Source organism: Chiloscyllium plagiosum, unplaced genomic scaffold (genome assembly GCF_037043375.1).
Source record: "Chiloscyllium plagiosum isolate Xiang-an unplaced genomic scaffold, Cpla_swu_hap1 HiC_scaffold_9, whole genome shotgun sequence".
NCBI classification, from domain to species: domain Eukaryota; kingdom Metazoa; phylum Chordata; class Chondrichthyes; order Orectolobiformes; family Hemiscylliidae; genus Chiloscyllium; species Chiloscyllium plagiosum.
In genome coordinates, this window is record NW_028270147.1 from 62,096,057 (window position 1) to 62,108,607 (window position 12,551).

At 41.8% G+C, this 12,551-nt stretch overlaps 1 protein-coding gene across 5 annotated transcripts in view; it reads right to left on the bottom strand.

Moving 5' to 3' along the window:
- The window catches only part of dnajc6 (DnaJ (Hsp40) homolog, subfamily C, member 6), a 146,755-nt gene that overhangs the window by 41,052 nt on the left and 93,152 nt on the right, over positions 1–12,551 (bottom strand). For 2 of the 5 annotated variants that reach the window (XM_043699441.2, XM_043699435.2), the window contains 3 exons: positions 6,943–7,119; positions 1,880–2,011; positions 60–194 (listed from right to left, as the gene is read on the bottom strand). In XM_043699441.2, coding sequence (XP_043555376.2) covers positions 60–194; positions 1,880–2,011; positions 6,943–7,119 — 444 coding nt within the window. The remainder of the gene's footprint in view (positions 1–59; positions 195–1,879; positions 2,012–6,942; positions 7,120–12,551) is intronic. The other 3 variants (XM_043699436.2, XM_087990684.1, XM_043699440.2) reach the window with 3 other exon arrangements.

Genomic DNA, 12,551 nt, shown 5'->3' on the forward strand with positions numbered 1-12,551 from the left:
TAGGTTTTTGTTCTTTCTCCATTCAGCTCAAAAAAGGCAGCAAATTTAACAGAACTAACCTGCTAAATTGGCACCAAGAGCACTTAAGTCAGCAAATGGATCCAGTGTCTGTGGCTTCCGCTGATGAGTTGGAGTACAATGTAATGAGCTGGTAGGACTGGTATTTGCTGATCTGCTGGCACCCCCAACTCCACCTGTTGGGAAAATGATATAGAAACATGAACCCATTTAGAGGTCTGCTTGTTGAAAATGTGACATACCATCTACCCCAATCCATAATGACTCTCACCATGCAGCAGATAAATTGCTTTCAGAGACAGCAAGACATCGACTTGCCCCAGGTTTATATCAAAATCAATGAGAGAAAAACCAAGGAGGTAAATTTGAACAGCAACTTTCATCAGACAGTATTTTATGATCTTAGTTTTTGAAGAAAGTTTCTCGCTCCTGATATTCCATAAGAGTCTGCATGGGAATTTCACAGCACCTGTCACCACATATTCATCAACCAGCATAACATCCTCAATTCAGTTGCTGCTCTGCAATGAGGACACAAGTCTTTTCATGTGCTTAAATGAATGCAGTGGAGTACTTAAATATCCACCCAATATTAAAATGGTATTCGCCCAGATCGGAGTTATGATCCTTATTTTGCACAATCTGAAATTTACTTTGTAAAAATTACCCACTGATACATGTTTCTATTTCTCAGGTCAACAGTTAGACAGTGTGACTGTCAATATCACAGGTTTTCAATAATGGCCATCATGGTGTCATTAGTAGCTGCTTGAAGGCAACCCATATTTAGAAGCCTCAAAGCTAATTGACATGAAACTCTTGCAACCACAGTGAAGAGACTTGCAGGTTATCATAGTCATACCCTCATACTAGAAGGATCCATTGAAAAATCCAAAACCTTACAAAATAAGAGCAGGAGCAGACTCACATGGGCCATCAGTCCCACTCCACTTCAATATAAGCATGGTTAACCTCTGGCTTCGACCCCAGCTTCCTATCAGAACCCCCACAAATCCTGGATTTCCCGAGAGCGCAAAAGTATGAATCTTGCAGCCCTTCCTGTGTTCAATAATGAGGATTCATAATCCTCTGTGATAGAGAACTCCCTCCCCTTCCACTCTTAATTCTCCCAACAGAACTGCATGTTACAAATTCTAAATAAGAATCTGGTGAGTGATTATAAAGCTGTTATGTAAAACCCAAACTGGTGAACCAGAATCTCCTCCAGAAACAGGATCTGCAGTCTTTACTCAGATGTGCTCTATGTACTGAACACACCAGCACAGTTGATTCATAGCTGTCCTCAGATATAACTCAACTGCATTCAATTGCAGAGCATCATGATTATGTAAAACATTAGTGGTTCAATGAGTCATCACACCATCACCTTCTCAGGGTAACCCTGGATAGATAATGAATGCCACCACCATTAGCTCTATTCACATCCCAATAATAAATTGTTAATACATCCCACCTCTTCTGCTCTTTCAACCTCAGTGGTATCTTGCATTTACGTTTTTGGTATTTTAGAAATAAAAAACAAACTTCTAGGGTCGATTTGCAATGACTGTGTCCCAGAAAGAAATGAACACGAGAAAGGATCAGCTTTGAACAATTTTAAGAGAAGGTCTGATAAAAAAAAATGAAAACGTTTCCGTGCCAACTGTCACACTAAATCTTGAATCTCATTTTGACAGTTTGATAATAAAGAGCGGATAAGGAATTGATAATGATGTCAAAAACAAATCTAATTTGCTCTTCAGTGCTTTTCAAACATTACCTGTTTGTTCTATGTGAGTTAACTGCCAAGAACAAAGTCAATTAGACTAGTAAACACAAACAAGATTATTTCTATTTTTACCCGAAGCAGCGGATTTGTTTGCCCAAGCTGTTGAACCTCCAGGTAGGTTTGAGGATCCCAAGCCCCATCCTCCCATTAGATCTGGTTGAACAGACACAGTTGGAGTACATGGCGGACCAGGGGAAACTCTACCTAAGTAAAGCAAAAGTTAACATTTTACAGTGCATCATAATGATTTTGCTGGAGGTTCAAAGACTAAAGTACTAATGCAACATAATCTCATTAGGAGTCACTTAAACTTCTCTAAGAAAATTTAGAATTGTATGTACTACTAGGATCAGGCCCGAAAGAGTACATATTTTTCAAATGTTTCAATTTACTCAGGTTACTGCAAAGATGAGGGCAAGTGCAAGGCATACTTCATCCTCTCGATTAGTTTTTCACTGAAAGTTGTGAAGCAAGAAAATGATGCTTCCAAATGTGTCTGTGTCTTGTCAGAAGTTAAATATATGTTGTCTTAAAAAGAGATGAAAACTTAAAAACTGAGTGGTACAAAAGGGGGATTGAAATGAAAGAAACAGGATATAATACAGCAAATACTAGAAAATGCAGAGTGCGTTGGTCACTACCTGAAACAAAAAACAAAATGAACAGTTGTAATGGGGTCTATGTCTGGATAGAAAGTTTCCCCAAAAGAAATTCAAATTGTTACTTTCTGTGCAAGTAAAATCACTGTTCACCTCTATCGGCAAAACCATAGCCAGAGAAACAACAGCCAACCTGCTGGACATACAGAACAGACAACAAGACGGGGAACCTATCAACAAAGACAGCATACTCAAACTACTGGACCTGTGCCTCACAACACACTTCACATTCAACAACCAAATATATGAATAAATCAACGGCACACCCATGGGCTCACCCGTCTCTGGATTCATAGCAGAAGCGGTAATGAAAAGGTTAGAACAAAGTCTTACCGCAAATTCAACCCAAACTCTGCGTCTGATATGTAGATGATACCTTTGTAATCATTAAAAACACAGAAATAGAGAACACACACCGGATCAGCAACGCCACACTCACAGGAATCCGATTCACGAGAGAGGAAGAAAAGGATAACCAACTCCCATTACCAGATGTGATGGTACAGAGAACACCGAACGGAGCATTCACCACAAAGGTATACAGGAAAGCCACACACACAGACCAAGTCCTAAACTACGAAAGCAACCATCTCAACATACAAAAAAAGTTGCATCAAGACACTGTTCAAAAGGGCCACAACACACTGCAGTACACTAGAACTGCAAAAAGAGGAAGAAATTGCAGAACCGGTGGCAATGATCTTTTCGTCTTCACTGTCAACGGGGGTGGTACCAGGGGACTGGAGAGTGGCGAATGTTGTGCCCCTGTTCAAAAAAGGGAATCGGGATAACCCCGGGAATTACAGGACAGTTAGTCTTACTTCGGTGGTAGGCAAAGTAATGGAAAGGGTACTGAGGAATAAGATTTATGAGTATCTGGAAAGATACTGCTTGATTAGGGACAGCCAGCACGGATTTGTGAAGGGTAGGTCTTGCCTTACAAGTCTTATTGTATTCTTTGAGGAGGTGACCCAGCATGTGGATGAGGGTAGAGCAGTGGAAGTAGTGTGCATGGATTTTAGTAAGGCATTTGATAAGGTTCCCCATGGTAGACTTATGCGGAAAGTCAGGAGGCATGGGATAGAGGGAAATTTGGCCAGTTGGATAGAAAACTGGCTAACCGGTCGAAGTCAGAGAATGGTGGTAGATGGTAAATATTCAGCCTGGAGCCCAGTTACAAGTGAAGTTCCGCAGGGATCAGTTCTGGGTCCTCTGCTGTTTGTAATTTTTATTAATGACTTGGAAGAGGGAGTCGAAGGGTGGGTCAGTAAATTTGCAGATGATACGAAGATTGGTGGAGTTATGGATAGTGAGGAGGGCTGTTGTCGGCTGCAAAGGGACTTAGACATGATGCAGAGCTGGGCTGAGGAGTGGCAGGTGGAGTTCAACCCTGTCAAGTGTGAGGTTGTCCATTTTGGAAAGACAAATAAGAATGCGGAATACAGGGTTAATGGTAGGGTTCTTAGTAAGGTGGAGGAGCAGAGGGATCTTGGGGTCTATGGTCATAGATCTTTGAAAGTTGCCACTCAGGTGGATAGAGCTTGTAAGAAGGCCTATAGTGTATTAGCGTTCATTAGCAGAGGGATTGAATTCAAGAGTCGTGAAGTGATATTGCAGCTGTACAGGACCTTGGTTAGGCAACATTTGGAGTACTGTATGCAGTTCTGGTTGCCTCACTTTAGGAAAGATTTGGAAGCTTTGGAGAGGGTGCAGAGAAGATTTACCAGGATGTTGCCTGGAATGGAGAATAGGTCGTACGAGGATAGGTTGAGAGTGCTTGGCCTTTTCTCATTGGAACGGCGAAGGATGAGGGGTGACTTGATAGAGGTTTATAAGATGATCAGAGGAATAGATAGAGTAGACAGTCAGAAACTTTTTCCCCGGGTACAACAGGGTGTTACAAGGGGACATAAATTTAAGGTGAAGGGTGAAAGGTCTGGGGGGGGGATGTCAGGGGTAGGTTCTTTACCCAGAGAGTGGTGGGGGCATGGAATGCGCTGCCTGTGGGAGTGGCAGAAAACATTGGCGACCTTTAAGGAGCAATTGGATAGGTACATGGATGGGTGCTTAAGCTAGGACAAATGTTCAGCACAACACAGTGGGCCGAAGGGCCTGTTCTGTGCTGTATTGTTCTATGTTCTACGTTCTACCTATACAATGTATTCGCCAAAAACGGATACCCACGCAATTTCATCAACAGATGCCCAAAGGGAAAGACAACGGAATGAGGACATGCCAGAACCCAAAGGACTAGCCACACTACCATACATCAAAAGCATTTCTGAACTGACAGCCAGGCTACTGCAACCACTAGGACTCATAACAGCACACAAACCAACAGACACTCTCAGACAACAACTCACCAGAATGAAGGACCCGATACCCAGCATGAGCAAAACCAATTAGTGTACAAACTCCCATGCAAGGACTGCACAAACACTACATAGGACAAACAGGAAGACAGCTAACTGTCCGCATCCATGAACACCAACTAGCCACGAAATGACATGACCAGCTATCCTTAGTAGCCACACACGCAAATGACAAGCAACATGAATTTGACTGGGACAACACTACTATTATAGGACAAGCCACACAGAGAACAGCCAAGGAATTCCTAGAGGCATGGCACTCATCCACAGACTCAATCAATAAGCACATCGACCTGAACCCAATATACCGGCCACTGCAGCGGACAGCTGAAACTGACAACCGGAAGCGGCAGAGACAGACCACTATAAATGCCAGAGGAAACATCACAGAAGCGCTTCACAGGAGGCTCCCAATTACTGAGGATGTCACCTAGACAGGGGACGAAATGTCTGCAACACAAATTCCCAGCTTGGCGAACAGAACCACAACAACGAGCACCCTAGCTACAAATCTTCTCCCAAACCTTGATCACTATTGCCAAATTGAACACTCCGTTTTCAAAATCCCATTGGTTTGTTATGTACAGGACAAATCTAACATAAAAAAGGTAAAATGCTCTGAAGTATCTGTACTTGACCAAGATCACATCACAATTTTCCAAACTAGGTTGTGCGCTGTGTATTCACTCTGAGTGGCCCAAATTGATTTGACATGGACCAAAGAACAAGCATCCAACTAGATGAAGTTGGAACTTATATCCCACAGGCAAAAAATTTTAAGTAAATCAATTATTCAACCAGAAGCCTCTCACTCTACTTCTGCATAAAAATTCATGCCTAATGGGAATATAAACTACATCAAAATACCTAAGTGGAGCACTCCCAGTGTCAGCCCGAGAGGAATATCTGGGTAACTACACTGTAATATCATTACTACTTATAAAAATAGAACTTCGAATTAGTCAATGTAAAGCTTAAAGAATCAGAATTCCTACAGTGTGGGAAAAGGCCATTCAGCCCATCCTGACTGCACCAACCTCCAAACAGCATCCTACCCATCTCCATACCCCCACATTTACCATGGCTAATCCACCTGACCTGCCCATCCCTGGACACAATGGGTAGTTTAGTGTGACCGATCCACCTAACCTGCACACCTTGGACCATGAGAGAAAACTGGAGCACCCTGCAAAAACCCATGCTGACATGGGGAGAGTGTGCAAACTCCACACTGAGTTATGTAAGGCTAGAATTGAACCCAGGTCCCTGGCATTGTGTGGCAGCAGTGCTAACCACTGAGCCATTGGGCTGCCCAATGAACTCTGGTGAGTTGGATAAAATTATAGGACACAATCTAGAAAAAACTAGAAACATTTCAATTTCTACCATTCCATTCTTAAGTGTGTTTTGGAATCCAAAAGGTTCCCTAATGGTTCAGTTTAGTAACTGTGTCTGTCAGATGAGAATGAATCCCAGGTTGAAACTACATTTCACACTTGGTTAGCTGGTAATCATGAAGTATCATAAATCTTACTCAATATCCTTCAAGGGAAAAAGGCAGCACCTTGGCTTTTGATTGGCATCGAGCAATTTATGCTGAATGAAGACTACACAGTCAAGATGGAATTAGCTCCAGCTGCTCAGCTGAAGATTAGATTAGATTACATTAGATTACATTACATTACATTACAGTGTGGAAACAGGCCCTTCGGCCCAACAGTTAATGCAAGGCAACTGCTGCAAAATACTGGAGCAAAGGGAACACAGGGAGAACACTACCTCACCAAGAGTCAGTACCTCAAAGAAAGGGGAAGGTGGCTAAAGGGAAGTTAAATAATATTTAATGGACCAAAAGAATCAATTCAGTTTAAAAGTATATGCTATTGTAAGATATAATTTTAAAACGTCTATTAAATTTTTAATCAAGAATCAGAATTGGAACTGAAGGCAAACTAATTGTTTCTAATAGGGCAGAAGCAGCACCATTGCCAGCTAGTAACATCTATATACTGTTGGAATAGAAACTGAGTGGGGTCACAATTGACTTAAAGCATAAAAGTGTTTTTAAAAAAAAAGACTTAAAAGTAATATGCCAATTTTTTACCCATACTGAAAGGATCACCAGCAGTGCTTTGTGGAGTTGGAGATGGCGTCCTGGCTGTTTGAATGAAAGGGTCAGCTTGTCCAACTGGAGAACCTGCACCACTCCGATTGAGGAAAACACCAAGTAAATCCTGATTCTGTTGCTTGGCTTGAGAGTCAAATGGATCAAACGCTGTTCCTAAAGATTTACAAGACACAAAATGGTTCATTGGAAAACAATTAGTTTTTTCTCCCCCCCCCCCCCCCCCAAGGATCCAATTGCTTTCTTAAAAATATTGCATGATTTCATTATTTAGCATTTTAACACCTAGACATTTATGTGACAATACTTTCTGAACGCACTTTCAATACAAATTCACTTATGTTTAAGTGCCAAATTAAAAGTGCAAACTCTGTTATAATAGAGTTGAACAATGTTCAGGAATAAGCAGATTTTTACCCTTTGACTATTAGCATGCTTCTCAATTCAAAGACAAACACAGTTGTCTGCTTTCAGCTCATGGCAATTTCAAAAATTACACTTGCTGTAATAAAATTTCTCAATTAGCAAGCAATACTTCAGTATAGTTGACAAAACCAAAAAACTTTAGACAAATAATTTAGTTCTTTCAAATATTGTTCATTATGACCATTTACAATCCTATCTTCTTTGCTTTAGTATTTCTGTAAGCATTCTATTTTTGCCCAATTTAATGTTAGAGCTCACTGCCTTCTATTTTGTTCTCTCTCTAATTTGTGGTAGAAGTTAACTTGCAAAAGGTGGTCATTAATCATCAGTTCTAAAAGTGACTTTTCAAAATCAATCATATGCAAAGATCTGAAGGTTAATACTGGTCAAGGAATGTGTTCACAGTAACTTCTAGACTATGATTAACAAACAACAGGCTCATCTTCACCAAGCTAACCATGTAAGCTTGGATTCTGTACATGCACCTCAGGAGCATGAGTTGCTGGTCCACGGGCTTCTGATATTTTACCTAAAACTCCAGTCATGTGTCCTGCCCAGAAAAAGCAGGACAAGTCTAATCCAGTCAATTACTACCCCATCTGCCTACTCTCATTTATCTTAGATTTTTTTAGATTAGATTCCCTACAGCATGGAAACAGGCCCTTCGGCCCAATCGGTCCACACCGACCCTCCGAAGAGTAACCCACCCAGACCCATTTCCCTCTGACTAATTGACCTAACACTATGGGGCAATTTAGCATGGCCAATTCACCTGACCTGCACATCTTTGGACTGTGGGAGGAAACCGGAGCACCCGGAGGAAACCCACGCAGACGCAGGGAGAATGTGCAAGCTCCACACAGACAGTCACCCGAGGCTGGAATCGAACCTGGGACCCTGATGCTGTGAGGTAGCAGTGCTAACCACTGAGCCACTGTGCCGCCCTGCAACATGATGGAAAAGAGTCAAAGTCACGATCCAAAGGTGGAATAAAAAGCTGAACTCAAAAGTGGAATGACAGTCACTACTCTTACATCAAAGCAGCATTTGACCAAGGTAGGCATCAAGAGTCTAACAAAATTGAAGTACATGGAAATTGAGGGCAACACTCTTGATGGTTGGAGTTATACATAGCACACAAAGATGGTTGAAGTTCTTCAAGATTGATGGCCTCCATTTAGGAGATCACTGCATGGGTTTTTCAGGGGTCCTAATCCCAACTATTTTCAGCTGCTTTGGCAATGATCTTGCCTCCAACATACTGGTCAGAAGGAGGAGAAATTTTTGCTGATAATTGTAACATTCAGCACCACTTGCCACTCCTCAAATACTGAAATAGAACTGTGAAGGAAGATCTGGACAGCATCCAGGCTTGGGCTAATTAGAGGCAATCAACATCTAGAATATGCAAATGCCACCCAATAACCATCTTCAACGAAACACAATTTAATCATCTTCCATATACATTAAACAGCATTACCGCTAGTGAATCCTCACAATCAATATCTTAAGGGGTGGGTTCTCATTGGGCAGGAACTAAACTGGGTACAATAGCTACAAATGCAGATCAGAAGCTGGAAATTCTGCACCAAGTAGCTTATGTCCTGAATCCCCCATGTTGATCATTCATCAAAAAGCCAGGAGTGTGATGGAATAAGAACAAAAGACATAGGTGCAGAAGCAGGCTGTTTAGTCCATCAAATCTTGTGTACAATTCAATGAGATAATAGCTGATCTGATAATCCTCAACTGCACTTTCCTGCCTTTTTCCCCACAACCCAATTTCCTTCCTGATTAAAAGTCTGTCTATCTTAGCCTTGAATATAATTCATGAACCAGCCTTGACAGCTCCCTGTAGCACATGATTGCACAGACTCACTACCCTTTGAAGAAACCACTCCTCATCTCTACCATAACTGGACAACCTCCTACTCAGATTATGCCATTTGGCCCTAAACATTCCCCAAAGTGGAAACCACCTCTCCACATTCACCCTGTCAAGCAGATAAGAATTTCAGATATTTCACTAAGATCACTTCTCATTTTTCCAAGTACCAATGAATACAGGCCCCAACCTTCTCAACAACTCCCCTTAAGACAACCTCTCCATAACTGGAATCAGCCTAGTGAACCTTCTCTGGACTGCCAGTACATCTCTTCTTAGATAAGGGGAAAGAAGTTGTTCACGATATTTTAGGTGAAATCTGAATCGTATCATTGTAACATTTCCCTATTTTTAGATTCTCAGGCACAGAATACTGGAGAAATTCAGCAGGTTTGGCAACACTGGAGAGAGAGAGAGAGAGAGAGAGAGAGAGAGAAAGAGGCAAATTTTTGAGTGACTCTTCTTCAGAACTGAAGTTCGGTCTTTGCAATGATGCTCAGTGTGTTTTCAGTCCCCTTGAAGCGTATTTCCAATAGTGGCAGAGAGATCGTCTCCACTGTCTTCTGTTTAATTCATCTATTTTGTTGTTCCAAATATTCCAAATTTGTACAAGTAAAAAGCCATGAATTTAACCATTTTTAAACCATTTTTCTCCCCTTTTGACCCCATTTGCTGCTCTTTTTCCCCAATGTTTGTACACTGTCCTTTCCTGTTGCATGCTGGGTATCATTCCAAATAGCTGCCCTACAATGTTCACATATTCTTTTCCTTTGTAAGCTTATGTTTCTCCTTTCCTTACACCCTCTCTCTATAGCCCTAGTTACTGAATTCACCAAGACAGGAGTCCCAGCAACAGTTCGAGTGAAACTTGTTCCACTGGAACAGTTCCCTTCCACCCCAGTACTGGTCCAATGGCTCATTGATCAAAACCCATTCCACCCACACTAATGTTTGAGCCTACACGTTTATCTCCTTGACTTGACTTATGCTATGACAGTTTGCCTGTATCTCAGATAGTAATCCAGAGATTATCTTGCAAGTTCAGCATTTTAATTTTGCATGTAACTGTTGAAATTCCTTCAGCCGAGCCCAGGTTCTATTCCTCTCAACATCATTAATACCAGCACTCTCCAGTTGCCTGGTTGAGTGCAGCTCCAATAACATCCACCAGGCTGGACATCATCCAGGAGAAAGCAAGCCACCTTTCTCAGTCTCCCATCCACTGCCTAATGCATTCACTTCCTCAACCACCAACACAGAGTGGCATCAATGCATACCTCTACTATTTACAGGGACAAAGGCAGCAGATACATGGGAGCACCATCATCTGCACATTCCCCTCCAAATCACACAACATCCTGACAGGAGATATAATTGCCATTCTTCATCGATCACTCGGTCAAAATCCAAGATGAAGGCAGAGTGGTAGACGTGATCTAGATGGACTTCAGTAAGGCGTTCAACAAAGGTTCCCCATGGGAGACTGGTTAGCAAGGTTTGATCTCATGTAATACGGGAAGAACTAGTCATCAGGATACAAAACTGGCTCGAAAGTAGAAGACAGAGGGTGATGGTGGAGGTAGATTGTTTTTCAGACTGGAGGCCTGTGACCAGTGGAGTGCCACAAGGATCGATGTTGGGTCCACTACTTTTCATCATTTAAATAAATGATTTGGAAGTGAGCATAAGAGGTACAGTTAGTAAGTTTGCAGATGACACCAAAATTGGAGGTGTAGTGGACAGCAAAGTGAGTTACCTCAGATTACAACAGGATCTGGACCAGATGGGCCAATGGGCTGAGAAATGGCAGATGGAGTTTCATTCAGATAAATGCGAGGTGCTGCATTTTGGGAAAGCAAATCTTAGCAGGACTTATACACTTAATGATAAGGTCCTAGGGAGTGTTGCTGAACAAAGAGACCTTGGAGTGCAGGTTCATAGCTCCTTGAAAGTGGAGTCACAGGTAGATAGGATAGTGAAGGCGTTTGGTATGCTTTCCTTTACTGGGCAGAGCATCGAGTACAGGAGTTGGGAGGTCATGTTGGGGCTGTACAGGACATTGGTTAGGCCACTGTTGGAATATTGCGTGCAATTCTGGTCTCCTTCCTATCGCAAAGATGTTGTGAAACTTGAAAGGGTTCAGAAAAGATTTACAAGGATGTTGTTAGGATTGGAGGATTGAAGCTATAGGGAGAGGCTGAATAGGCTGGGGCAATTTTCCCTGGAGGTCAGAGGCTGAGGGGTGACCTTATAGAGGTTTATAAAATCATGAGGGGCATGGAAAGGATAAATAGACAAAAGTTTCTTTCCTTAGTAGGGGGGAGGAGGGGCAAAGAGTCGAGAACTAGAGGGCATAAGCTTAGGGTGAGAGGGGAAAAGATATAAGAGAGACCTAAGGAGCAACTTTTTCTACACAGGGGGTGGTATGTATATGGAATGAGCTGCCTGGGGAAGTGGTGGAGGCTAGTACAATTGCAACATTTAAGAGGCATCTGGATGGGTATATGAATAGGAAGGGTTTGGAGAGATATGGGATGGTGCTGGCAGGTGGGACTAGATTGGGTTGGAATATCTGGTCGGCATGGACAAGTTGGACCGAAGCGTCTGTTTCCGTGTTGTACATCTCTATGACTCCATAACTTCTTTCCTAATCATACCAAAAGGTGTACCTGCACCAATTCAGGAAAAGTGTTACAAGGGCAATTGGGATGTGCAATAACGATGCCAAGATCTCATGGAAAAAATTTAAAAGCTATCAAGTAACGTATTAGTTCACATCAAAGTATACCGGAGTGAAACATAATTTCATCTCACTTAACTAAACACAATACTTTCCCACATTCTAGAAAGCACACAGTTCTCCACAAAGCTCAGGACTAATGCAAAAACGTGATTTGATCAGAATTAATTTTGATAATGTTCAACTGACATCTTTGTATTAGCTTATTAACTTTTTTAGAAATGTATGACTTGCATATTAAATGGAAAAAAGTCCTTGACATCATTGCTTAAGAGAACAAAACAATGGTTACATAGCAGTAAGAGAATTAGCAAGGGACTAATGAGCTTAAAGCAATTAATAAATCAGCAGAGATAAAGTGAGGGAAACTTGAGAATATAAAGCTGACAAATTCTCTTGACGTAGAGTTCTAGAACAGACGGCTACAGAGATCGCAGATACACCAACTGTAATGTTGCTAGTTTTCCTTAGTTTATAGGGTGGTTCCATCATATTGGAAATTAATAAACCAAATACCACTATTCAGGAAAGGAGGGA